This window comes from Denticeps clupeoides, chromosome 11, assembly GCF_900700375.1.
Source record: "Denticeps clupeoides chromosome 11, fDenClu1.1, whole genome shotgun sequence".
NCBI lineage: Eukaryota > Metazoa > Chordata > Actinopteri > Clupeiformes > Denticipitidae > Denticeps > Denticeps clupeoides.
In genome coordinates, this window is record NC_041717.1 from 10,311,054 (window position 1) to 10,338,327 (window position 27,274).

At 44.4% G+C, this 27,274-nt stretch overlaps 1 protein-coding gene across 8 annotated transcripts in view; it reads left to right on the top strand.

Annotated features, from left to right (window-relative positions):
* The window catches only part of cux2b (cut-like homeobox 2b), a 112,275-nt gene that overhangs the window by 78,857 nt on the left and 6,144 nt on the right, over positions 1-27,274 (top strand). For 5 of the 8 annotated variants that reach the window (XM_028995332.1, XM_028995333.1, XM_028995335.1 and 2 more), the window contains exons 4-18: positions 504-582; positions 15,551-15,691; positions 16,097-16,229; positions 16,564-16,640; positions 16,733-16,799; positions 19,068-19,116; positions 20,329-20,433; positions 20,765-20,956; positions 21,154-21,212; positions 21,329-21,377; positions 21,727-21,826; positions 22,484-23,131; positions 23,496-23,597; positions 24,082-24,920; positions 25,824-25,989. In XM_028995332.1, coding sequence (XP_028851165.1) covers positions 504-582; positions 15,551-15,691; positions 16,097-16,229; positions 16,564-16,640; positions 16,733-16,799; positions 19,068-19,116; positions 20,329-20,433; positions 20,765-20,956; positions 21,154-21,212; positions 21,329-21,377; positions 21,727-21,826; positions 22,484-23,131; positions 23,496-23,597; positions 24,082-24,920; positions 25,824-25,989 — 2,806 coding nt within the window. The remainder of the gene's footprint in view (positions 1-503; positions 583-15,550; positions 15,692-16,096; positions 16,230-16,563; positions 16,641-16,732; positions 16,800-19,067; positions 19,117-20,328; positions 20,434-20,764; positions 20,957-21,153; positions 21,213-21,328; positions 21,378-21,726; positions 21,827-22,483; positions 23,132-23,495; positions 23,598-24,081; positions 24,921-25,823; positions 25,990-27,274) is intronic. The other 3 variants (XM_028995334.1, XM_028995339.1, XM_028995340.1) reach the window with 1 other exon arrangement.

Consider the following 27,274-nt stretch of genomic DNA (forward strand, 5'->3'; position numbering starts at 1 on the left):
TTAACCATCTTCAAATAAATGGACGCAATTAACACAGTTGTGCGCTGTTCTTCTTCTTGTGTGGGGAAGAGATGTGACTGGACGCGTCTGACCAGATGAAAATATTTAAATGCACATAGTAGTTCAGGGCCATTTTGTTCACAAGCTGCAGGATGTTGACCAAACCCTCATCTTTCCGATACTTGTCTCTGTCTTTTAAATTTAAACAGGTTTAGGCTGACAGGCTTAATATTTTGTGTTTTATGTATTGCAACCAAAACAGCTTACGTGACCCCTGCGGTTGGAGGCGGGGTCGCCTTTTTTTGACAGAATGCAGGTTGTTTTCCTGTCTCGGTGTGAGACAGATGGCCACATTCGCCTCCAGTTCAGACGTGCTTCTTTTTGATGACAGTTGATAGAAAGCGTAAGGCACTGCTTCCTGATGCTGTACTGGGTGGCGGTTGTCTGATCTCTCTCTCTCTCTCTCTCTCTCTCTCTCTCTCTCTCCTCTCTCTCTCCTGCAGGTGGTAGCTCTGAGCCAGCGCAGCAAGGAGGCCGAGTCGGCGTTCCTGGGAGTCTACAAACAGCTGATCGAGGCCCCGGGTGAGTGGATCACTGGCCGGGCGGTCGCCCTGATCAAGACTCGCCTGAAACCACACACACACACACACACACACACACACACACACACACACACATACTGACTTTATATTATGCAGCAGTTACAGCATAGGGTAGCAATATGGGCAATAATTTCATCATTAGCCAAGCATAACAGCGCTACCAGACACGTGGTGCATTTGCCTGTGAGTCTGGGTGTGTGGTTGGGTAGGTGTGTGTATGGGAGGTGTGTTAATTGTGAATGGGAGAGATGGGTGAACAGCCTCTTGTGGGTAGAGGCTCTGTGCTGATTGCAGAAAGGGCTAATTAAAACCTAACTGTGGCATGTGTGCATATGTGTGCATATGTGTGTGTGTGTGTGTGTGTGTGTGTGTGTGTGTGTGTGTGTGTGTGAGGCCCTGCTGGCCTCATCTGCTTGATGAGGCCAGCAGGGAGAGCGAGGCTGAGAGAGAGAGAGAGAGAGAGAGAGAGAGAGTGAGAGGTGAAGAAATGCACACACAGCGAGAGAGAAAGGCTGAGTTTAAAGAGGCACCGAAAGCACAATCTCTGCCGAGAAGTGAGGAACTGAAAGCACAAGAAAGGAGAGGGAGAAAGAGAGACATCGGGCGCGATGGGATCACGAAATGGAGCCCCGTCTGCTTCGCACCGCATCACACAGGCACTCCTGACAAGGCCAGAGACGGCTGTTTACTGATTGGCTGAATGTGTTATAATGTAAGGCGCCGAGACGGTGATAGAGAGGCTGACTTTTAAAGGTCTCCTTGATGTCTTGGTGCTTGAAGCGCACTTTTGAATGGACTTGTTTTTTTTTTTATGAGAAATGTCTTCCTTTGAAGATTTATTCGTTTTGATTTTCTGACCTATAGCTCCACTTATCAACGAGCTAAAGTAATAGCAGAGTGGAGTGGCTTCTAGAAAGAAAAAATGAATAAAATAAAAATAATACAACAGACCATGGAATATCTCAAATATGAGCTGTAAGAAGAGTGTGTTCCTGTGTGTCCTTTGCCACTCTTTTTTTTTTTTTTTTGAAGAGTGACAAATTCATGCCTGCTAGTGCTGAGCTATTTGGATGATGAACAAAGGTCTTGGTTGACCCACACGGACCGGAATTCTGAAATAAATGTTCTTCTGTACCTGTTCCTTTGTCCTGACAGACTTTGCCGACCATGAATAAAATGTGCCGATGTGCTTTCATGCTGGGGGAGTTGACACTGCCACGTCTGCTGCTGGTAGATCAGAATGGCGGCCGTGTTAACAGTGGTGCTGTAAATTTGGTTACAACATAACAGAAAAAGACTTACAACCCTTACACAACTGCTGAATAATCTTTTATTGTATGTGGTATGAAATGACACAAGACATGAAACTAAATGAAGTTTAACTGAAGTAAGCCAGCATTATTATTTAAAGCCATTTGGGATAAGCAACTGGAAGAACTCTGATGCTTCATCATGCTTGATCAAAACCAGCCTGACCTTCTTGCCCAGTCCTGGGCATTATTAGCAGCACTGGCCAGCAGATGCAACCTGTTTGCAGGGTGGAGTGGGTGGCAGGGTGCTTCTTGGAACATAAGAGCAGAGGCCGGACATTCCCTCTCTCTTGTGGTGCTTGTAATGATTTTGGTGTTTTCCTTTTGCTTAATCTTAAAACACCACAGGACAGCACATGATGCAACAAACTAAATGTGATCTGTGCATTTAAGCCATCCTATCTATGTAGGGGCAGTAGGTGGCCCAGAATGGTGCTTAAGAAGTAATATCAGTTTTAGTCGTCCCCTAATACTGTATCTGAAGTTTCTTTCTGAAATTCAGCCATAGTGCAGAATCACAGCCAGTTTGATCCAGTCCCACAATGAGGTTTCCCCACGATGCACCGTTTTAAATGCTAATGAGGAGGAGAGAGGCGGGACGAGAAGAGAAGCCTATCCACAATGTTTGCTGCAGACTGGAAGTCATGTAAGCGGTTTTCCAGAATAAAAAAATGTACGGTGAAGCAGAATGGCCAAAGCGCTCTTTACACCTATCGCCATTTCTAGCCACTGCATGACCATAAACAGGCTAGGGGAACTTGTATTAATGTTAAATAATTTCACAAAGTGAAATTTTCATGTCAGGGGACCATTAATGGTTCCACAGTGCCAAGCTGGTTGATAGATTTAACATTTCATATCGGTTTCTGTGATTACACTGACATTTGCTGATGTTTTAATGTATCCATTTCATTTTACATAGCTTTGTTTTGCCATCGGCAGTGTAGATTGGTTGGACAGTTATGTGGTGTAAATACTCCCTCCATCTGTTACACGTAAATACGTTTGGTTATTTGGAATTTGCTTCTGCACGTGTTGTCAAAGAAGTAAGCAATCACTCCATCTGGCCTTGAACTTGGGTCTTGGGAGTACCAAACATGCAACACCAAAGAATAGCCTGGCTTGCTGGTGTGCCACTCAGTGATTTTCTTCACCGTGAACTCCCCTTTCACACACGGAGTCATTTTTAATGCACTGCACCAGTCCGATTTTGTCAACCAACACCCACTCTTCCAACTTCCAACACCCATGCTTCCAACTTGTTTTCCGACAGTAAAGGTAATAGAATTCTCCACCCGATCCAACTCGCTATGGATAAATACCCGGACCTAAATTAAAATCCATTCACCACATCAGATAGCCTACCTTTAAGAAAGAGATTATTGCCATGTCAAGTTACCATTAACACTGGCAAATTCAGTATTTTCCTCTTTGTTCACTTTTTTTTTCAACTCCATTTTCAATAACTGCAAGAAATCACAGATGCTATTTTGGAAAATTAATGAGGCAGACAGGGTGTGTATGGATAAGACGATAAGGATTTTAAATGTTGAAATCTCAGAAATGCTGTTTTATATATGGTATTCTTTGCTTTTGTTTGTTGTGTGTGTGGTTGTCCAACCCGACTCAAACCCATGTTCACACATCAAAATGTGTGGGTCACTCAGGTACCCACATGCCCCACCCATATTTGCATTAAATGATGAGCATTAAACAGCATTTAGTGAACGCCGGTGTATGGCATTAATTTTCGAATGTGTTACTCCTACCGGGAGTGGCACTGTACTCAGATCAGGCAGCCAGGTTCACTACCAGCCACCAAAAAGTCGCCAAGCAACGTCATTATGATATATTCCATCATGTTCTGCACTGCTTCGATGCAGAATCGTCCATGTCTGCAGCAAGATAAATTTCGATACCCCTAGTGTTGAATCCACCCAAGGCATGGAGCGGTTTAGGGGTGTGTATGTGGCAGATGTGTATATACAGTACAGACCAAAAGTTTGGACTCACCTTATTATTCAATGTGTTTTCTTTATTTTCATGACCATTTACGTTGGTAGATTCTCACTGAAGGCGTCAAAACTATGAATGAACACATGTGGAGTTATGTACTTAACAAGAAAAGGTGAAATACATGAAAACATGTTTTATGTTCTAGTTTCTTCAAAATAGCCGCCCTTTGCTCTGATTACTGCTTTGCACACTCTTGGCATTCTCTCGATGAGCTTCAAGAGGTCGTCAACTTAAATGGTTTTCCAACAGTCTTGAAGGAGTTCCCAGAGGTTTTTAACACTTGTTGACCCCTTTACCTTCACTCTGCAGTCCAGCTCACCCCAAACCATCTCAATGGGGTTCAGGTCTGGTGACTGTGGAGGCCAGGTCTCCACTTAACTCCACATGTGTTCATTCATAGTTTTGATGCCTTCAGTGAGAATCTGCCAATGTAAATGGTCATTAAAAGAAAGAAAACACATTGAATGAGAATGTGTGTCAAACCTTTGGTATGTGTATGGGGCAGACGTGTATTCCTCAGGCTTCCTTTTCAAGGTTCTACAGCCTGGATGTGACTTTCACACTGGCACATGCAATCCTGGGCGTGTCTTAATAGAAGCGCATTTTCATGTGCACATGCAGTTGGGTGCTTCCTACATCTCTATATCTATTTCTATATCTATATCTAGGGGTGGTAGTAGCCTAGTGGGTAATACATTTGCCTATGAAACAGATGAGAGTGTTTAATAAATTGTGTAAATGTAAATGTAAATCTCATAGTGAGATGTCCAGTGAGTTGACCAAAAGAGAATTACAGGTTATAGTTGTAACCCCGCCTCTCTGAGTGAGACATCTCACCAGAATGGCCCACTCGCATTCTGCGAGGAAGAGCTGATTTCTGGAATGAGGAACCGTATTTGTGCAGGGGGATTTATTATGAGGAGGCCGGGTCAGTGGCTGCACCATCCGGCCAATCCTGAGGGTGTGATTGAATCGGAGGGGGGTGTCCTATAGTGAGATGTCTCACTCATCTCCCTCAAAGAACAGTCACATAAACGAAATCTTTTTTTTTTTTAATTTGTTATGGCACCAAATAACTTAATTACATAATAGCGCTTAATCAGGTCATTAATTAAGTTTTAAATAATGTTTTACAAGTGATATATCAATATCTCTATGAAACCATCAGCAAAATCAATCCCGCTCAACCTGGGCAGTATTTGACTACAAACAACAACAAAAGAAAAACGTCCCCATGATCTCAGTGTGTGGTGTTAGCTGACTGGGAGATCTCCACTGACCTCTGATGGAATCTGCCATCTGTGAGAAGGGCTTCCTGTATGTGCAGTCTATTCATAAGCGACCCTCTCACACTGTGCAAGGTCACCCCCCCGCCCTTAGAAATGGCCCATCCAGGTGCATTAAAGGACAGTGATTTGGCTCCTGTCCCTGTATTGCTTGCGCTCTCTCACACACAAACACACACACACACACACACACACACATTCACACTCAAGTTGCCAGTTGCTCATGCTTTTTTAATCCGCTGACAGACACAAGTATTCTTTACATGCCGCCCTCGTTAATCTTAATGCTGTTATTACTATTTATTGGCCCAGCTTGCACCAATTCTTCCAAATGTCTGTTCCAGTATGTTCTCGATTCGGCTGAGGCCGTGCCCTGCTCCCAGGCTCTGGCCCTCTGTACTGGGAACCCGCGAGGCTGCGGAGTTTTGAGCTTCCTGCTGATATCTGACCCATAGCCCACAGACAAGAAGTCTGTTATCAGCAGCATATGTCACCCACAGAGGGACGTGTGTCTTGTGCAGGTGCTTCAGAGACCGAAGCGGGGAAGACGGGGTTGGGAAAATGACAGAAAAGGGCCCTTGAGTGTCGGTTGTTTATCCTGTCATAACTTGTAAGGTATTGATGGGGTTTATCTGTGTATTCCTCCACTTGAGGGAGCGAGCAGGGGGGAAAGGAGAGAGGGACGGAGGCGGCGGGCGGGAGGAGACGACGGCACATGACTAGAAATGCTGATGCTTATTTCTGAGTCTCCTCTCGCTAATATCTCTCCAGCTCGCTCTCATGCACTATGGCTGATGTCAACAGAAAATCTTGATGGCTCCCTTCCTGATCTCTCTCTCTCTTTCTCTCTCTCTCCCTCTGTCTCTCTCTCCCTCTCTCCATTTTGTTCTAGTTTTCTTGTATGAATGTTTCCCTCCATGTCAGCAATACAACAATACAATCTCAATCGAGTATAATTAAGTACAATCTCTTTTCACACGTCTGTTGAACAGCATGTGGAACATGACCGTTTTTATGAATGCAGCATGAGTGTACGATCAAAGTAGAAAAACAAAATAATCAATTTTATATAACATACATGCCAGCCAATAGTCACGTGCAAGATTCTAACCCCAGTAAGCAGAACCATGTAAGCAGTGCATAATATTTGAAGAAGTTACCACAATCACAGTCTTAACTGAGTTAGAAAAAGGGGAGATCCACAACTGTAGGGCCCGCTGACCCATTAAAGCTGTCGTCAGATCCCCTCCATCTATTAAGTCATGCAGTTCCTGAAACAATAAAATTCGTACAATTTACTGAATAAAAAGGATGTTTGTTGTAGGGATTCTGGAGCTTCGGCTGTATGGTTCAGGTGTAACAGTTCAATATGCATAAATCCTGGTTTCTGTTTTGTCACCATCGTGCTATGCACTTTCAGGGAGTGTTCAGGTCCCATGCTGTTTAAGTCATGGCGCTTTTAGATCCAGCAGCAGGAAGCTCAGGCCTCGCTAATTGGTTTTGCAGAGTTGGGAACATCACAGCTCACCTTGTGATGGCGGCCCATATGCCGACGTTGTAATTACACCTTGCAGTTGTTCCGTAAAAGGTTCTAATGCTTATTTTATTTTTTTTTTATTCCACCCTCCCTCTCCTGTTTCTCTCTTGTGTTTTGTGCGGTGCCATCTCTCTAACCCGCGGCGCCGCGGTTTCCATTTTGAGGCGACTCTTCAGCTCGCTCTCGTTTTAAAGAAAAGAGGGATGGGGGTGCCCTGTCAGTCAGAGCTCTTTGGAACGCCGCCTTTTGTTGTAGTGCCAACCTGTAGAGACCAGACAGGGCTGTCGCTGGCGGCAACGCCCTGAGCCATGCTCTGCGGATGTTTGCCGCTCTGTCACTTTATTCTCGTCCCACCGGTAAGGCCCCCTTCTCTCTCTCTTTCCGCCTATCTCGCACCCCACAGGTAGGAGGCCGTGGCTGGAGGCGGTGATTTGTGCCAGCCAGTTTAGGCCACCAGCCTGCAGACAGAAGCCCTCAGCCGGCCCCAGCCTTCTGAACTTTTGTGCAACAGTGCTGGCTGGTGGTGACCGGTGGTACTGCGTTGTGTTTTAAGGGTCAGCCCCATCTGTAGCGCCTGCCCGCCTGGTACAGAGCGACATCATGGCCGCCTCCATGGGCTGGAAAGGATTTGCCTTTTGGTTTATTTACCGTCGGGGAATGTGAACACATCAGAGCAGGGCACTCTGAGACATCTTTTTTTTTTCCTGTAAATTGTTGTGGCAGGGCATTAGTGAGAGTGGAGAGAGGGATGAAGGCTCTCTGGGCGGGCTGAGATTATGCTCCGGTGATTAATAAAAGCAGCAATAAACAAAGGCTCTGGAGATGTTTTAGGTGCTTAATAATGCATTATGTTCATAAAAGAGCCAAGCCTCCCCGATGGATCCCTGTGGAGGAAAGTGCCCCAGAGGGAATGTCTGTGTGTGTGTCTATCTGTGTGTGTGTGTGTGTGTGTGTGTGTGTGTGTCTCATCGCCTACCCCGTTGAAGAAAAGTACTGGTTTTTGTACTCTCTCTGTAAGAGGATGCTTTTGAGCCTGCATGTTGTGTCCTGCAAGTCTTTCTGGCAATGTTAGCATTGTCTTAGAAGCATTTTTCAAAAAGCAGAACATATAGGGCACTCTTTTCAAACTGCCTGACTGGCATTTATCATTCTGCATGATTTTGAGGACGTCTTTGTGAACAAGCATAGCACTGTGCTTAGTGGCAGTTCATGAATAGTGCCCATTGTATCATAATGTTATTCAGTGCTACTGTTGTGCATTCAGTTGCAGTCAGTGAAAAGAACTACAAAGCAGACGTGCAGCATATTTAAAATATGTGATTTTTTACTCCTGACATATTCATTTTTAGCATTATAAAGAACTACTTTGTGATATGAAGAGTAACTGTTTCAACCTAAATATTACACGTATACTATAAAGTAGAAAGGTATTTTTGGTTTGTCAACCCTCCCATCAGACAGTTCACCCGCTGCAGGTGGATACCAGATCAGCACAGCGAGTGTGAGGTGGTTTGTGAGAACAGCGCCAGTCTTCATAAGCCAGTGATGGGTAGTGCTGGAGGATTCTTACAGTAGGGATCCGTCACATAGCTGGGGGCGAAATGATGTAAGAGAGTGAAGTTGCGTGGTGGATGCTGATGTTAAAGAGACAGAGGCGGCCCGGCATACTTGTTGGACAGTGTAGGCTGGCAGGGCTGGCATGACACTTGTCGCCTCATGCAAGGATGCAACTCCGAGGGAGGGAAAAAAGATTTGCACCATTACTTTTGATTGTATCGTCCTCACCGATATCAAACTCACATCTGAACGTCTGCCAGTGTTAGAATTGCTTGTCCTGTCTGACTGACCAACCTGATGGCTGGCTGGCTAAGTAGTTATTAAATAAGAAGCTGTTATTAAAAAAAACAGGATTTTTACAGCTCATTCTGTTATTATGCATGTTGTAAGAGTGTTTGCAGCTGAAATAGAAACAAAATCACTGAAATTTGCTGTAATTAATACTTTTGCTATGGAATTAAGCTTTGTGTTCACTGGCCCGAATGGTTTTATAAGCGATTAGCCTGGTTGGAAACACAGAATTAGGTAACAAGACTAATGAAGCACACTTTGTGATTAGTACTATATACTGAAAATATGCAATTCATTAATGAGCTGCAGCACCAGTCACAAAAAGTAATTCCGCAGCTAATAGCCATTCCATTGTGCTTTTTGTGATGACAACCTCTTGTCCGGTAAACATTAGAGCAAAGTATGGTGTAGAGCAGGGGTCACCAACCCTGGTCTTGGAGGACACCAACCCCACAAGATTCCACACTCCACACCTGAACTCAAGAACTGGCTGGTAAAGAGTACAGAGGCCCAACCGGGTGTGCTAAATGGACGTAACCTCAAAAATGTGCAGGATCTTTCCAGGAGGAATAAAAAAAAAAAAAAAAAGTTTAACATTCCACTTTTCTTAACACTAGTTGCTATTAATGTGTCTTGAAAATATGAACAAGCCCACATTAAATATACCTGTTTAGCAAAGCCTATTAAGCACTAGTATTAATAAGAATGGTGATACGCAACTGTCCAGTGATACTTCCAATCATCATTTTTTCCGTAACCACACAGTCTTTTTGTTTTTTCCTGAGAGACTCCCTGAACGTGAAATAAAAGCAGTAAAGCAGCCTGGGCTGCCTCCTCACCGCTGCCGAGCTAGAAGTCAAGAGTTTGTTCTTGAGTGCCTGCTCCTGCAAGAGTCCCAGCAAGACGGCTTGATAACCCTGGAAGTCCACGTAGGCTTTGTTTCTTCTGATGCCTCTTCACAAACATCTAAGCAAATGGTTCCACTCGATATCTGTGGGGGGAAAAAACTAGTTTGAAGAAGAAGCACTTCAACTTTCCTTCTCCCTTCTCGTTTGACCTTCTGTCTCTTCATTTTCCTACGAGACTGCATAACCCAAGTCCTATTCGAAGGGCCACGTTTAGTCTGTATTTTATTTCAATACCATTGCAAAAGTAATCGTTATTGATGTAACCCTGCACACGTCCTTCAGGTTGACGTACAAAAGATTGCAAACGGAGAAAATAAAAGCCCTCACCAGGAGTTTGCCTTTCAGCACACGCGTGCATAAAAATCGACATCTCTGTTTCTCTCCGCTTCTTTCTCGCTAGCCGCTCTGCCTCACCGCTCGCCGGCCTCTTACATCAAGGCGAGAGGGTTGAGATTTTCATTACCCTCACTGGATATCAAGGACAAATCTCCAAATAAAGCGAATGCATTTTTTGAACACTGGTTGAAAAGGGTTGCGTATGGAGGGTCATGAAAAGTTGGGGACGTGTCCCTTTAAGCTAAACTATACTACGCTGTGTGTGTTTGTATCATAACATGTACCGAGTACTAAAGTGGAAAATCATGTAACCATTTTGTAAATGTAGGGAATTTTTGCTGGTCCTCACAAGGAAAATTTGGTTACTGAGGTAGGTTAGGGTCTAACCATATTTACTATATTCTGTTCTGTCGTGAAGATACATGGGTAGATTTTCTCCAATTGTCCTGAGAACAATTGTAATCTATTACCACAAATCCACAAATAGGCTGGAACATGATGCAGGAAGAATCTGCCCAGCATATTGGAAACATGCAAGAAGATATGCAGGTCAAGAGGACTGACAATTGTGCATGAATCTGAATTCTTCCCATCAGCCAGTGTTCATGCATGCCTCAAGTACACTGTGGTGTGGTGGTCCTAGATCGTGACCTTGCAACCAAAGACAGCCTGCAATCACTTACTGACAGTGTCAGACATTAAGGGTGTATGAAGGCATACCAATATGTGGGAGGGTAAGGAGCATATTAAAAGACAGAAGAATGCCTACAAATGTAGTCTTCATACCTGTTGTAGCCAGGTTCATTACATCCACGTGGCAGAGTGGGATTTGTCTTGATCATACAGCGTGAAGGAGGCATTAAGAGGTGGTGGTTGGCATAAGCACAACTTTTCTTTAAATCCAGGCAGCCTTAATAACTTAATCCTTTGACTGAGCCTAATATGAAACCAAAATCATCTTGGTTGGTTCAGCAGTCTTTAGACAACCTGAGAAAAGCCCATTCCTCTCAGGATGTGTGCACTGTTTTTTGATGTAAAAAAACAACAAGAACCTTTTTTAACCCCCATATAGCCAGTGAATCTGCCTTGCATGTCAACCTTACAAAAAAATCCCAGTCGATGTAAAGTAGAGCCCATTTCCGTTGGTTACATGCAGCTCTATATAATTCACGTCGCAAAAGAGTAGAAGAGTGCAATTAATCTGCTATCAGATGTGCTCGAAGCAGCGAGAGTTTTTTGGACCTTGAAAGACCACTTGTTCGGGGGGGAAAAAAAGAGGCGGGTTGGAGAGGGGGAGTGGGGGGACCCTTGAAGCACAGCCTTGTAAATTAATTTGTTCGTGTTGTACGATGGGAGCACAGCTGGGCTCATTAGCATACACACAACAAATAATTATAGCGGGATTTTTTTTTTCCAGCCAGCACTCGGCTAATGGGCTTGCTGGGTTAATTATGTCAAAGCATAATTACAGAGGGCCCAGGGAGACGGAATGGCGCACCCCGCTGTGCCTGGACCGGCTAATGATGGTGTATCGCTGACAGGGCCAAGATGGACCGCCCCGTTACACCTGCTCGCTCTGGCTCCAGCCACCCTCGCCCTCCCCTCGCTCCGTGCCCAGCTAGCCCGCCAGCGGCAACACCCACGCCACCCTGGACATCTCCTCTCCTTATCCACAATGCCAGGGGAGGCCGGTGGTACCCGGTCCTGGTGGTAACATGCAACACGTGAAATGCCAGGCCAGCAAAAACTAGGCCACTATGCTGAGTACATATGCTGTTTTTGTTATTTGTTGATGATTTATGGTTGATGAAGCTCATGAAAATCTGATATCCATGATCTCAAATTATTCTTCTGATAAGGATCTTCTTTTATGCACCCATTACCTGTTTGGGGCCTGAAGGTGTAACTTTTTTTTCATTAAATTATGAAAAAAATACTTTTATAAATGCTACAATATGATGTATTGATGTGAGCCTGTGATCTCAGAATAAACAGAATACTGATACATGCCCCCTTTTAATGCATTTGTGCTGTCTAATCCTGTTGGGATGCATAATCTCATTGAAATTAGATATGTTGGCTCCATTATGTGCTTTGTCTATTAGCCATTAAACGTGTCCCTATGCCTATTGGTAGATACATTTTGTCTGTTTCCTTCTTCGGTGACAGTTTTAGGAGTCAGGCTGGGAGCTGTGGTGTATAACGAAGCGGGACCACAATGCTCGGGTGGTTTTTAACTTGGTTGGTAGTCTGAAGTTTGTAAATGTGTTAATTAAGCGGTGAAATTATCTGCCCTTCCAAGAGCAGGGGGCAGACGCGTCCACTACCACTCAGATCATATTCATCCAGATTACCGTTTATTTACTCCTGTGGTATTGACTAAAGACATCATTCATGAGCATTAAATCCTCGATCTGCCAAGGTGCCACTGAGGTGCCACTGAGCAGAGCACCGTCCCCACACACTGCTCCCCGGGCGCCTGTTATGGCTGCCCACTGCTCACCAAGGGTGATGGTTAAAAGCAGAGGATACATTTCGTTGTGTGCATCGTGTGCGGTTCTGTGTTATCACTTACACATTTTCTGCACATATCAGATAAATTGGCCAATTAGTGTTTTTTTCTTTGTAGTCTTGAATGGGTTTTAATGGGCTTATTTGATGTATTACTATCCTGTGTTTTATTTTCATGCCAGATTCTCAGGGCACGGATCCAATCAAGCGTAATTCATTTAGGGGAGGAATAAAAAAATTGATTCTTTATTAGCATGAAAAGTAAAAGGATGAAGACTTTGTGGGTAAATTTTGGACACTGACACATTTTAATGTGTCACATAAAAGCCATTTATTGGATATATGAAACTGCTTCATGTGGTTTGAAACATTGCATGCATTTCATTATATAGAAAAATACCTCCACCCCTTTGTTAAATTTGGAGGCAGATAGTGCTCAGTAAAAACAATACTCAATAAGTCAATATCAGGTACACCAGGTCCTGTTCTGTTCAAGGAGAAGCTGTCAATTATTTATTTCCTGAATGTAATGATGACTTATTTTAGAATACTCGAATTGCGTTTCTGTAATTCTGATTAATGATGCAGAACACTAAACACTGTAGATAGAAAGACTGTCTAGATATGAAGAACTAATGGGAATGGGTGGAGCTAAAATGATACCTGAACCAGCCAGCAGGGGCACTAGACCTGGTGACTTCACTTTTTCAGATGACAAAGTGTACATCATTTCAGTGGTTCACAGATGAACTAATTTAGGGATGCATTTTGACAAATGGAAAATACATATTAAGTCTTTTATTCCATTTTGTGTGAAAGCATTTTTTCAGTGGCATAAATGAGCATTTGCTATTTCAGCTTCTGTCAAGTATTTCCATGTTGGGGTATGACTAGTCTTGCCACTTCTGTTGAGACACTCACCAGAAAAATCTCTTGCAATAAAGGATTTATTTCTTTATTTATTCATTTTGATGTGCTGTCACCCACTGGGGTATGCAGGTTCTGATGTTGCATTGCATCACATTTTCCCCTAGTTTTCAATTGAAACGGACATTTTTTTTGTCATTGTCTTTATTTTTCTTCTGTCATTTGTAGTAGCCTAGTGGGTAACAAAGTCAAATGTTACTACCCCTTTTACTACCATTGTGTCCCTGAGCAAGACACTTAATCCTGAGTGTCTCCAGGGGGGACTGTCCGTCTCACTACTGGTGGTTAGTTGCTCTGGATAAGTACGTCTGTTAAATGCCATAAATGTAAATGTCAGGAACGGAATTAACAGAGCTGTGAGGGATTCATACAGGAATCAGGACCATAGACAGCTCCTCTTTATGATTCAGCGTCTGCATGATATTAAATGCACCAACTATGTGTGATAACTGCCTGGGTCTCCACCTAGTCCTGACTCTCTGGCTCTGGAGCGCTGATCTGCTGCGTGCCGGTATGGAGTAAGACCTGGACTGGCTGAGGACTGGGCAGGGGACCACTTCTCTATATCAGGAGGCCACTGGGTTTTTCTATTTTGTGTTGAGCTGCACACATACCTTGCATCCTTCTAGCCTCAGGATTTCCACATGAAAATGATAGAACAAACATTTCACTTTATGATTAAGTTAAGTTGGTGAAATGTCAACTTTTCCATCTAAGCCTGCTAAGCAACTGATTGATAACCATCATTCGTTCTCATGGATGAGAATGGGGGGGAGGTTGATGCTTTTTGATCATTCAATCTTGAAGGGAGATTCGGTTAAAGGGATTGGTAAGATGGATCCTGTCATGCTGTGCTGTGGAACAAACGCGTTTTTTAAAGTCTTTGTCTTAAAGGAGTCGAGTTAAGTGTAATGTCCCATGTGACTGACGCAATAACCAGCCTGCTGCTGTAAGTTTGCTCAGAAGTTCTGAAACACACAGGCCCGATGGTGTCCCCAGGACAGGGTACTGTAGACCATAAAGTGTGTTTACTGTGCAATTATCCCAGCGCTGTCAGGCTGACTGACCAGAGCAGCAGAGGTCAAAGGAAACCTCTGACTGACATTTTATGAGATGTTGAAGCAGGATACGGGGTCAAAAAAAAAAATCACACAGCCGGCGTGGCTGTCTGAGATCTTGGAGTGTCTCAGGTCATGTTCCTCCAAGAGTGAGAGTTCAGAGACAGATCAGAATCCCCGCCGCGTCCGGAGAGCAGCGGATAAAAAGCCCTGAAAGGGGTTGCTGTGGGAAAAGGCACCGATCTTTTTTTCTTCTTCTTCTTCTTCCTGTTTTCTCTTTTTTTTTCTTTTTTGAAAGTCTTCTGTGAGTGAGGGAGTGAGCGAAAGTGAGACTCTGTACACACAGACGCTCTCCCCTCCTCCTGCTCCCCTGAGCCCCCCCTCTCTGTGCTTTAACACCAGAAGTCACCTCCTTTGGTGCGCGGCAGGCAGGTACACAACAGGAGCGCCACTCCTCCCCGAGCCTCCTCCGAAACTTTTTTTTTTTTTATTTCCCCCCACTTCAGGACGGGGAAGAAAGGAGAGAGGGGAAGATTAAAAACAGCCCTGTGATGTGGAGAGCCGCGCCGCCTCCTGAGGATTCCTGGCATAATAATTTAAATGATCAAATGATCCAGAGGAGACTTGTTAGCAGAGAAACAGCCTCCTAGTTGGCCCCATGGGCCCTCTGAGGCGGCACATGCATTGCAAAACAGCTCCTCTGTTGTGCTAAAGAATCTCACTATTTTTTTTCCCCCTTCTTTATTCCGCTGCTTCTTTTTGGCAGAGGACTTTTTTTCCCCTCGCCTTCTCCACTTTGTTGGATTTGTCAAGATAAGTATGAGTGCTCGCGACCGGTAAGAAGGGCTCTGTTCCAGCAGACGCGCCTGTCTTTCAGCGCCGTTTGTGCGGGATTGGCTTGGTTTGATTCGATCTGAGGTGACGAGGCTCCTCAGAAGACAGCGCCGGCTGTATTTAACTGGGTGTGGGCCGCGATTGGCTGTGTCACCTATGAGAAGAGAGGAGAACTGTTGAAAGAAAGACAAAAGAAGAGAAGAGAAGTAATTGCTTCCATCTGCATTAAAAGATGCTGCTTAATTACAGTTTGATGTGACAGAAACATTTGCAAATTTTTTGCTGACAATCCAGTGCTATTTTAAAACTCGGTTATTACTAAATTTACTCTTCTTTCTTCTACGAAGAACGCATGAATGTTCTGTGTGTGTGTCCAGACCCTGCTCCGGTACTGGAGGCCTCCCACACTCTGGAGGAGCGGCTGCAGCAGCTGCAGAGTCTGTCTCCTGGCAGTGAGAGCCTGGTTCAGGAGATCTCGGGCCACTGGAGGAGACACCTGGAGTGCCTTGAAAGTTCAGGTTAGCCCCTCCCGCACCCATCTCTGTGGTTGTCTCGCTTGGCACAGGTATACTATACTATCCTCACTATAGTAATAACAATAATAATAGTTTTTACATACTGTAGTTTTTTTTTTTTTTTTTTGCAAAGTCCAAAAAATGTCTAAGTGGGCTTTAACAGAACCCCTACAGACAAAATGTGAATAGTCTTTCTGAAAACAAGAAAACTTGAATGAAAATGGAAGAAACCTCTGGAGATGTTATTAATATAGGCACCCTTCTCCAGGGTAGGATGAGTGTGCAATAGGTGCCAGTTGAGGTTTGGTAAGCCAGCATCATGGTTCATCGAAGATGTAATTCTAATAATATAATAGTAACATAAATACATTTTTGTATTTGATCAATCAATAATCCTGCTCTTTGCAGAGCGCACAGAGGACAGTTCTGGGACAGCGGCAGACAGAGAGTCCTCCACCCATCTTGCCTGTATGATGACCCCAAACAGCACACAGACCCTGCAGAACGCCGGCTCCCCCCAGCAGAACCACCATGCGGACGGGTGTGTGAGAGGAGGGCCTTTTACCCTAAAGTGGTTTTCTGGACAGAAAATTGGAGCATTTATATGGGCAACTTGTCTATCAAACTGATATGAACATCTTTAATGCTCTACATAACATTTAAGAGGTTCACATTGCACCTTCTCATATGAAACGCTAATGTAGTGAAAATGTGTAGTTGCAGGTGCATGAAAGAGGTGCATAACCTGTAATGGTTATTAACTCTCCCTCATTGTCTTGTGCCCTTTTTGTCCCAGATGAATGTTTTTTTTTTACATTTGTAAAACATCTTGATATGATATTTTCTCTGAACTGCCTGTGCTAATGTTTCCGCAGGGAGGCAGATGAGTCTCATGCCACATTGTCTGTCAAATTGTGCAATGCAGAGGAGAAGATCAAAGCCCTCCAGTCATGTGAGTATGGTTAGAAGAGACAGCCACCTTATGGTGTCTCTGTCAGTGGACTGAGTTGTTTCTTTAATTTTTTTGTTTTTTATCCCCCATAGCTCTGAATGTGGCCCAGTCCGAGTTGCGGGAGCTCCAGTGTAAATATGACCGCGAGACGGCTGCCAAGTAAGACTACTTAATGTGACTAAAAGTGAAAAAAAAGTTACTAATGCAAATAAAAGTAAATGTAAAGCAAACACTTAATTAAACATGACAACTGCATGCATTTAAATGTTTTTTAACAGATAAAAACAGTGGAAACTGGAAATAAGAACCAGGCATCGCAGGAAGTGTAGGACAGCGCTATGACCCTTGCCTTTCACGGTCGTTGCCGTTTGGCACCGCAGTGGACTTCAACCCCCACTGGCAGTGTTGGCAAAATTGGCCAATCACACAGAAATGCATACAATACTGTGCCAAAGCAGCAGACTGTGTAATAAACCTTGATCCTCCACTGCAGATAGCAGCTTCATGCACGAACAGGTCATTAAACCCAGATGAATTATAGATATGTTCGATGCCTTTGTATCAAATTCTGTGAATAATTATTACATGATTTGCATTCCTTTTCTCCCTTACAGATTTATATAAAAACACTTTTACAACTAAAGACACCTTATGAACGTGAGCATAAGTGCTTAAAATCAGTCTGATCCTGCCCTCTCAAGGCACAGGTCTTCCTTAATAGGCTGGTGGTAATAAATATGACTCCCTGAAAGCAATGAGGGTTTGAACAGTCTGGTGGAAGATCCTCCTGGAACAGGGTCATTGGACCTATCTATTGCACACTGTCTACAAACTCATGGTGATGGTAGTACCGAGATTCAGAAGCCGTATCTGGGGCTTGACCCATCCTCCCTACACTTATTTTTTTTAACAATTATTCAGCACAGCTTAGGATGGTGTTTGATACCTTCCTCATGTTAGAGGCACATGGTTCCGGGAACCTGACTAGACCCTATTCCATGCTGCCTGTAAGTCTACCGCTCCATCTGGGCCAGCATCACTCAGGCCCACCTCCACCTGTATTCGGTCATTGATCCTGTGCAGAGGTAGTCTCTGATTCTCGACTTGGCCTCATTTGTCAGCCCTTTGACAGTGCTGAAGAGGGATTGCTCGGTTTAAAGATCGCTTCAGAAAACACTCTGCCCTGTCATGATCTCCGGAACATAATGTTTCCAGCTCACGCCCAAAATGAATCAGAAGCCATATGCGGGATGTCGATAGGCATTCAAAGCCAGCGCTCCTTTGTTTGGTTCTGCTGTGGCGCGCCGGGTGCGCTTGCTAATGGATTTTTCTCCTAGGCTTAATCCATGGCGCAATTGAACTGAAAGTTTTCAGATACGCGGCTATCCATTTGGTTCGGGATTTGAAGCATTTTCCGTTTGACTCGGTGCCTCGTCCACTCCCTCTGATGTTCAATAGCCGACCAGTAATGACTGCAGCAGCAGTTACTTTTGGGGCTTTTGGCAGACATCCTGATTAAACAATTACATTCGCAGCATTTTGCAGGGCTCGGCCTCGTACTCGGGTGAATCCCTTTACTCGAAGTCTAGGTGGAAGAAAGTTTGACTGAGGAGGAGCATGTTGCCACCACCCTGCGATATTCTTAGAGCAAGTTCTGGCTTATGTAGTGAATATATTTGTTTAAAGGGAGCCCAGAGATGCGCATGTTTAATCAATCTCATTATTCCTCACAATCTCCACCTTTTGAAAATTCAAAGTCCCTGATGACCGAGGAGAACGATTGAACTTCAAACAAACATTATGAATAATCTCACTGAGATGCTATTTAAATGAGATTTCCCTGATTGTGTGTAGGCCCAGCTGAGATGGATTGTTGGCTATAAAAAATAAAACCACTGACACACATGAAGAGAAATAGGAATAGGGGCAGATTTCTTTTCATGGTCAGTGAAGACCTGGTTTTGGTTCCCCATTAGCATCTTGCATACTTGAATCCTTACAAATGCATGCTTACACCTATGTAAGGTGTTTACCCTGGTGCTAGTCTGCTACCAACAATTTCAGGATAGACACTTTCTGCTGTTTCTCGGGATCATATATTTGGTTGTCACCCTAAACTCTGCTTTAGGGGACCTGGGTGCTTCTAACATGCAGATTGCAAGATGTTCCCATTCTCGAGTGGGTTTACTTCCTTGATTCCAGACTGATAGAAAAGGCTTCAGTCTTACACAACCCTGTCATGGAAAAACGGGTCATTGAAGCTGTGCTAACAGGGGATATGAATGTCTAATAATAATTATTATAATAATAATAACTATAAACTATATGGTTATTTGGGACAGTGCAGAAGAATATGTGGTCCTGAGACGTGACAGTGGTCAAAAAAGTCAAAATAATTTTATTAAACTAACTGCATTTTTTTTTTAGGGCAGAAGAGGTGGGTCTGATGGTGGCAAACCTAGAGCAGGCCAACAAGGTAAGGGATAAAATTGGGCACCAATGAACACATGTGTGTGGTGGCTTTTGTGGAGGCGGGGCAGAGGATTCTGGGATGGCTGCTGATTGAGGTACCCCCTCGTTAAGATAATCATCCTCTGTAATCAAGCCCCCGCCTTAGACACTCCTGCATCCGTGGCTCACTTCACGCCATCGCTCCCCTACCCCAGCCAGACGCCCCCAGAGGCTGCATGATTAGCCTCCGCATGGCACCGCCCCCTTCCCAAGGTGCACTGGGGCGCAGCAGAGGACAGGATGCTGCAGAGAGAAGCAGGCGCGGGTGCAGAGTGACAGGGCTGTTAGTTTACTCGCCGCGCTGATTGCTTCCTTTTCGGTGATTTTCTGTTTCTCCCTTCGCCAGCAGCTTTTAAATAAATGTTCTCGAAATGAATCATTAATTAGCAGCCCGAGTGTGACAGAGCAGGTAAACAGTTTGGGAAGAAAGTGCTGTGAGCAAACAGTCATCTCAGCAGAATAAGAGCCGCCTGGCCTGCACTTGTCTGCCCCCTTTTTATTTTATTTTTTCCCCACCTCTTAATACTTTATCAGGACACGTTTTTTCTTAAAGACCCGTAAGACAGTAACTGCTGAGTGACACCAGTTCATCGCTGTCATTGTTACCTGCAAAGGTGGTTCTGAGGCTTGGTGCCTTGGGCTGAATGCACAAGTGCACTCAGTGGTCTCCTAATTATGGTAACCTGACAGACCTATTAGGCACAGAGCTACTGGTTCATAATGAGTACCGGATTTTGAATTTCCTCCTATCCATATCTAACTGTAGAAGGTGCAGTATTTTTTTTTAAATACTGTTTTATTTGCCTGTTCAATTGTCAGAATGTATTGTGATTATTTTATGTGGCAAGCTTAGATTAGATGCTGCCTGTGTCTGTACGGAGTGTTACAGGTCTTTGTGTTTGTCACTTTATGGTGATTGTGTTTTATAGGTATGGGTTACTTATTTTCAGTCAGATTGTGTTATTTGTGTGTGAATTTATAATGTGTCTTTATTGGTTATATAGCTCCGATGAGGTGCATTTATTCATCACAGTGTTGTGACTGCTTGTGTGTTTATTTGTGTCACATTTTTGTGATATTTTTGATGATGTGTGCTTATTAGATAGTTGTGTTTGTTTGTGGGATGCTTGTATACCTGTCAGTCAGCTGAGTCCTTCTGTGTTCTCTATTTCCCCAGCGGGCGGAGGCGGCTCAGAGGGAGGTGGAGCGGCTGAGGGAGCGGCTCGCCAGCGCCCACGCCACTTCTGTGGGGCCATGCTGCCCTGAGGAGAGCAGCGACAAGGTAAAGATCCACCTCTGCCTTTTTAACATGGCCCCGTTATTCTTCTCTGCCCTCGAGAGCATCAATCCCTCTCTGACTACTTACCGCCACAGATTTACCAATCTGCATCTCATCAAGCCATTTCCACCCTCTTATTGAAGCCACTGGGCCGTAGTTGCCAGAGTGGAGCCTGACTCACCTCATTAGCTGGCCTTTGAGGCACTCTGATTACAAGAATCTAAAGAGGATTTTTGAAGTCAACTTTTAAAAGGGAAGCCTTTTTTCACCCCCCTGTGTCCCCACCCCCCTGCCCACTCGCGTCCTTCTATCCCCCTCTATCTCGGGCTCCCAGGAGAGAGATGAGAAGGACGAGTGTTCCCAGTCCCAGTTGGAGGCGGCCCTCTTCACTAAGGACAGAGAGATCTTGCGACTCCTGGAGAACATACAGAGACTCCAGTTCACTTTGCAGGAAGTCCAGGACTCCTCAGCCAATCAGATATCAGAGCTGGAGCGCCAGCTGGCCTATAAGGCTGAAGCTATAGAGGTAAGAGTGGAAGCCTTGTGCCCAGACACATATTAATAGTGTCCCACGCACTGTTCAATACAGTAAAAACCACACAGATGGGTTTAGCAGTGAACTGTTAATCGACTCGGATGGACCATCTGTATCTGTGGTCTGTAAATATTGTATTTGTTTGTGTTTTATGGATTTTTTTCCCCCTCTCTGTGTGTCCGCAACAGAGACTCGAAGCCAAGCTGCAGTCCCAGCTGGACTACGAAGAGATTAAAACTGAACTCAGGTAAAACGCCTCCCTGTGAGAACCTTGTAGAAGGCCATCTGGGTTCTTATGACGATTTCTTATATAATGTGTACTGTGTAAAATCTAAGATTTTGCCTGGTCTTGTCCACCCACAGCATCCTGAAAGCAATGAAGCTCTCTTCTGCGAATGGCAGCTCGTCCCAGGTGAGAGGCTTTTCTGTGAAATACATTCGAGGGCTGGAAAAGCTGCACATCCATAAACAGCTCTTTTTACCATCACTTTTCCTGCCCGGCATCAGGCAGATTGCTTAAATTGTCAGCCGAGTAGTGGAAGCAGTTTTTCTTTCAGTTGTTGCTGCCAATGAGGTAAAGGCTACAAGCAGTGCGAATGAATGCCTCACTAAACGTCATCCATAAAGTGGATGTGTGCAGCCACTCAGATTGATTAATCAGAGTTTAACTTGTTTTCACTCTCTGTGTGTCTGTGTGTGTGTGTGTGTGTGTGTGTGTGTGTGTGTGTGTGTGTGTGTGTGTGTGTGTGTGTGTCATTTAGGAGGTTGCCAAGGCTGCAGAAGCGCTACTGCTGGACAAAGAAGCCTTCCTGCCCTCTCATAAGTACTTAATGGACAAGGCCAGAGTGTTACACACTAATGGTAGGATGAGTAATGTTACTGAAATGTGTTGTTTATTCAAGACCACGTTATTGTGCTGAAATTAGAGCTCTTATAAGAATGAAAAATGATCCACAAATGACAAAAATTTTCGAAATAATTCGATAAATATTTCTTTAATGTTAGTTACAATCATGAATTGAACACTGAACAAACAAAATGAACAGTCAGACATCTATTTGAAAAAAGTCACATGAAAAAAATGGAACAAATTGACAAGAATGTGATCTTGCCCTTTTTTACATATGACAAAAGAGGCTGCCAGACGTCGTAGCCTGTAGCAAGCAGCATTGTAAATACTCATCAGAGCTGTTCAAAATAATAATATAATAATGTTTTTCCTTCTTTTGTGAAAGGAAAGAGAAACTTGACAGCCAAAATGAGGATGAGTTATTACATCCAAAACATATGTGAGAATGTAGCCGATTCTGCTTGACATTTTTATCACATATCGTATTAATGTGTGATGCTAATTTAGCTAGTATTACATTTCAATTTGTAGATTTTTGCATTTAAAAAATAGCATACAAAGGGCTGCGCGGTATATTCTGTCATTTTTACTTTACCATGGCCAAGTGTTCTGAATTGTGAAAGTTTCTGAGAATCTGTGTGTTTGACTGTGCAACTCTGGCCTTTCAGTAGATGACGACCTATCGGAAGAATCTGGGAAAGATGTTATTAGGCCGATGAGGTCCTACTCCTCCCCCCATAGGCCATTACAGGGAGATGGACGGGCCTCATCCAGCCCTGGACCGACTGCTGTGGACATAAGCTCCTCCTCCTCTTCCTCTGCCCATGACCCCCCACGACCTTTCTCTGTCTCGCCCTTCTCTACTGAAAAGCTGGTCGGTGAGCAGCTCCTGCAAAAGCAGCTCCTCTCTCCGCTCTTCAAGAAGGATGCTGGCTCTCTCATGGCCTTCCCTACCGCCCTCTATGCAGCTAAAGCTGCCCTGTTGTCAGCCAATCAGGTATCGGCTGGGCCCATGGAGACAGGGGCGCCCAGCGACCAGTCCGAGAGCTCCAGCTTGGGGGACGATGACCAGTTGGACACGGCCGAAATCGCCTACCAGGTGAAGGAGCAGCTGCTGAAACACAATATTGGCCAGCGGGTGTTCGGCCATTACGTGTTGGGCCTCTCTCAAGGCTCGGTCAGCGAGATCCTGGCCCGGCCCAAGCCCTGGAGGAAGCTGACAGTCAAGGGCAAGGAGCCGTTCATCAAGATGAAGCAGTTCCTGTCTGACGAGCAGAACATCTTGGCTCTGAGGACCATCCAGGTCCGCCAGCGAGGTGAGTGACCGAACTACCGCTTCCCAACCCCATATCCAAACGGGTCTGAAAGGACCCCCTGGTGAAAAATCTGGGTCCATTTTTCCTCCCCTATAGCTTGAAATGCTTCCTCCTCTCTGTTTGTTGTGATACTTTTAACTTTGTTTCCTCCTCCGGTTTGGCGCCTTTGAAAGTCGTGCTTCACGCATGTGGCAACCTCCGAGATGCCAAAGTTCTCAAAGGCAGAACCATTGATCTTCCAGTCAAAAGCAAGCCTTGGAACTCGTCTCTGATCAGCCAACCCACTCACCTCACACCTCCTCTTTTTCTCTCATCCCTCCCCCACCCCTCTCCCCCTGTCTCTCCCCGTTACCCTCTGTGGCAGGGAGTATCACTCCTCGAATCCGAACTCCCGAAACTGGGTCAGACGACGCCATCAGGAACATCCTAGAGCAGGCCAAGAAGGAGATTCAGTCTCAGAGAGGAGGTGGGTGTCCACTCGGGCTCCCAAAAACCAATGCACATGCTCAGTCATGGGCCTCGAACCTCGTTTTTAGCTCCGCGGTGGTGTACGACAGCGCAGAAAGCGGTGTTTTTAGATGTTCTCTCAGCAGGTCTGTGCTGTGAAAGTGACATCAAATTATGTCAAATTAAAACGTGGTAAAAGTGTGCCTGTTTCAACAGTGACGTGAGGTTAATTTCAGTAGCAGGTTCTATCAAGGCGGAGTAATTACTTGGCACATCGAGTGTGTACTGTGGTATTCATTAATTTAGGATTAATCACATGATTAAGAAAAATCACAGTGCTCTTTTTTGCCGTGAATTCATATATTACATGAATTACATACATTACATTACATGACTATCTGTGCCTTTTAACCACATTTCCTGTCTGTGTGTATGTACGTGTTTGTATGTTGTATCGTGAATGGTTGTGTGTGTATTCGTGTGCGTGTGTGTGTGGTGTGCAGGAGATGGGAAGTCCACCCTGGGTGGCTCATCTGGCAGGAGCAGCACCGGCGGAGGAAGTGGCAGCAGCTCTGACGACACCATTAAGAGCATCCTGGAGCAGGCGCGGCGGGAGATGCAGGCCCAGCAGCAGGCCCTGCTGGAGATGGAGGCCTGTGGCCGGGCGTCGGCAGCAGAGCGCCTGGGCCTGTCAGAGCCCAGCAAGAACATGCATGGTTCGCCCATGCCCACCTTCATCAAGCAGGAAGAGGGCAGCGCGGTGGCCGTATGTGGGGCAAACCCCATCAGCAGCCCTCAGACGCCCCTCAGCGTCCTCTCCCCGGCCGCCTTCGTCCAGAACATAATCCGCAAAGTCAAGTCTGAGATCGGCGAGGCCGGTACCTACTTTGACCAACACTGGTCTGCGGAACGTGGAGTGACAGCGGTGGTCGCCAACTCCTCTCGTCCCTTCACCTCAGTCTCCCCTTCCCTCTCTTCCTCTTCTTCTTCAGGGCACTCAGGGTTGCCCAGACCTTGGGTTCGAGGCGCAGAGAATGGTGACGGACCTCCCAATGGAGAGGAGGCATCAGGGGCTGAGGATGAGGCTGGTGGGGCGTCAGGACATTCAGTGGAGGTCAAATCGGAACCGGAGCTGTCAGCTAACAGCGAAGCAGCCTGCCAGGGCCGTGTGTCCTACTACCCAGCATACATCCCTCGCACTCTGAAGCCCACTGTACCCCCTCTAACACCAGAACAGTATGAGATGTACATGTACCGTGAGGTGGACACCATCGAGCTCACACGGCAAGTCAAGGAGAAACTTGCCAAAAACGGCATCTGCCAGCGGATCTTTGGGGAAAAGGTCTGTTTTATCATCGGCACAGCTGATTATATCGTTCTCTGGAGTTTTTGTAATGCACCATATTTAACATATTTAACCTGTTTTCTTATTAGTAATTATAGTAAAATGACATATAAATGGGCTGATTTATGATTTTACATTTACAACCGCTTTTTTTATGAATCCTTATGGATTCATAAAAAGCATTGGCTTTATACACTGGTCATACTAGAGTACATTTAATGTTTTAGATTACAGTGATGTGCGGAACAAGTCTTCTGTTTCAATTTGATGAATTATGTCATAGATCATGCTAGAGCTATATAAGTTTAAGTGACATTTGTAACCTGCTTGGGTACTAAATAACCTATGATCATTTTTTGTTTAATGCATTTATACATTTGCCCTGAATTTTGTTGATAATCTTGCATAAACTGCACTTTTTGTCAGGATGTACTACATAAATCACAGCATCAGTAAATTAATAGCCCAGTGAGTTCTTCTTTTGTAACTTATGCTATTCTGCCATCTTGTGGCGGGAAGGAGAAGAGCATGTCAAATTTGATTTCCACTCAGAATTGCACCCAAATGTGCTTTGCCTAATATAACAGTAAAGCTGATTAATCTTTTGATGAGGCTGGGAAAATTAAATATGGTATTAGGGAAGCTCAGGAACATGAAAAATTAATCATTATTCTTTTGCAGATTACAGGCTTCTGTTGCCTAGTAATTCCCTTACAGTTTATTATTAAAACAGTATTTATAGGTGGACTGCTGTAGTTATAATTATTATTAATTTGCTATGCTATTATTTGTGAACCAGATTATAATGATAATTAATAAAGCAGCCATCTCTTGCAGTTGAGCTACAAAAATAGTATTGTGATTCTACTTAAAATTCTCTTTCCCTCTTCATCACTTCAGGTGCTTGGCCTATCTCAGGGCAGCGTGAGTGACATGCTCTCTCGGCCCAAACCCTGGAGCAAGCTGACCCAGAAGGGCAGAGAGCCTTTCATCCGCATGCAGCTATGGCTTCTGGACCAGTTGGGTCATAGTCTAAACCAGCTGCCAAACCACAGCCACAGTCAAGGTATCGAACCCAGTCACAACTGCTACAGCCCAAACAAAACAGCGTGATGTAAAGTCTGACTGGTCTTTCTTGTTTAGTGCTCTGCTTTTCATACCATTTCTGTTCATGCAAAACGGGAACAGTTGAATGTGCTTCCTTATTCCTCAATTAGAGGCTCTGATCAGCCACAAGAAAAGAACACCTCAGCTATGCAGGACATGAAAAGGACATAATAGAAAATATATACCATGTTGTGCCATCTCAAATTTTAAGTAGTTCAATCTAGTCTTACATAAGGCTTCTATATAAACTACTGTTCAAAATCTTAGGGTCAGATAGAAATGTCCTTGTTTTTGATAGGAAACAAATGTTTGTTGCATTAAAAGACAACAAAGGGGTAAAACTCAACACTGATGCTGTAAATGACTAGTAGCTAGAGATGGCTGTTAATGATGCAATATCGGTATACATTTAGAAAGCTCCATTATCAATCACAGCACTGTGTTCCAATGGAATATAAAATCCATTGATATTTATAAAACCCTTTTCAATTTTGGAATAGCTGCACTGATTAAAGAAGCAATAAAACGGACCTATTACATTATCTAGTGCATCGGCAGATGTTCATTGAACTACACCATTATTTCAGACTTTTAAAAAAAATTGTTTTCAAACCCCTTTCATGTATTAATTTTCATGGAAAAACAAGGACATTTTGAAATGACCATAAACCTTTGAATTGCATTGTACAGTCGTGGTCAAAGGGTTTGAGAATAACAGAAATTGTCACGACGGCGAGCTGACGGAGGAGGGAAGCGCAGAGACAGGACATACTGGGAAAGGGATTTTATTAAGGAACACAAATAAACACGGTGAAAAAAAGTGAGACAAAAGGGGAAAACACAAACTTGCCCGCAGGCATGTGCCGATTGCCAGAACTCAAAACATCAATGTTGCCAGGTCAAGTTCACGCTGAAATTCACAAAAATGCCGTCCCTGCAGAGGGTCGGAGTCCCAGGCTTTTAATGGCTGTCCAGATTGGGCACAGGTGATGTTTTCTGCTTCCGTTTTTATTATGGCAATTTGCATATACTCCAGAATGTTATGAAGAGTGATCAAATGAATTGCAAAGTCCTTCTTTGCCTTGAAAATTATCTTACCCCCCCCAAAAAAAATGCATTTCCACTGCATTTCAGCCCTGCCACAAAAGGAACTGTGGAGATCATTTTAGTGATCCTCTCATTAACACAAGTGAGAGTGTTGAGGAACACAAGACTGGAGATCATTTTGTCAGGCTTATTGAGTT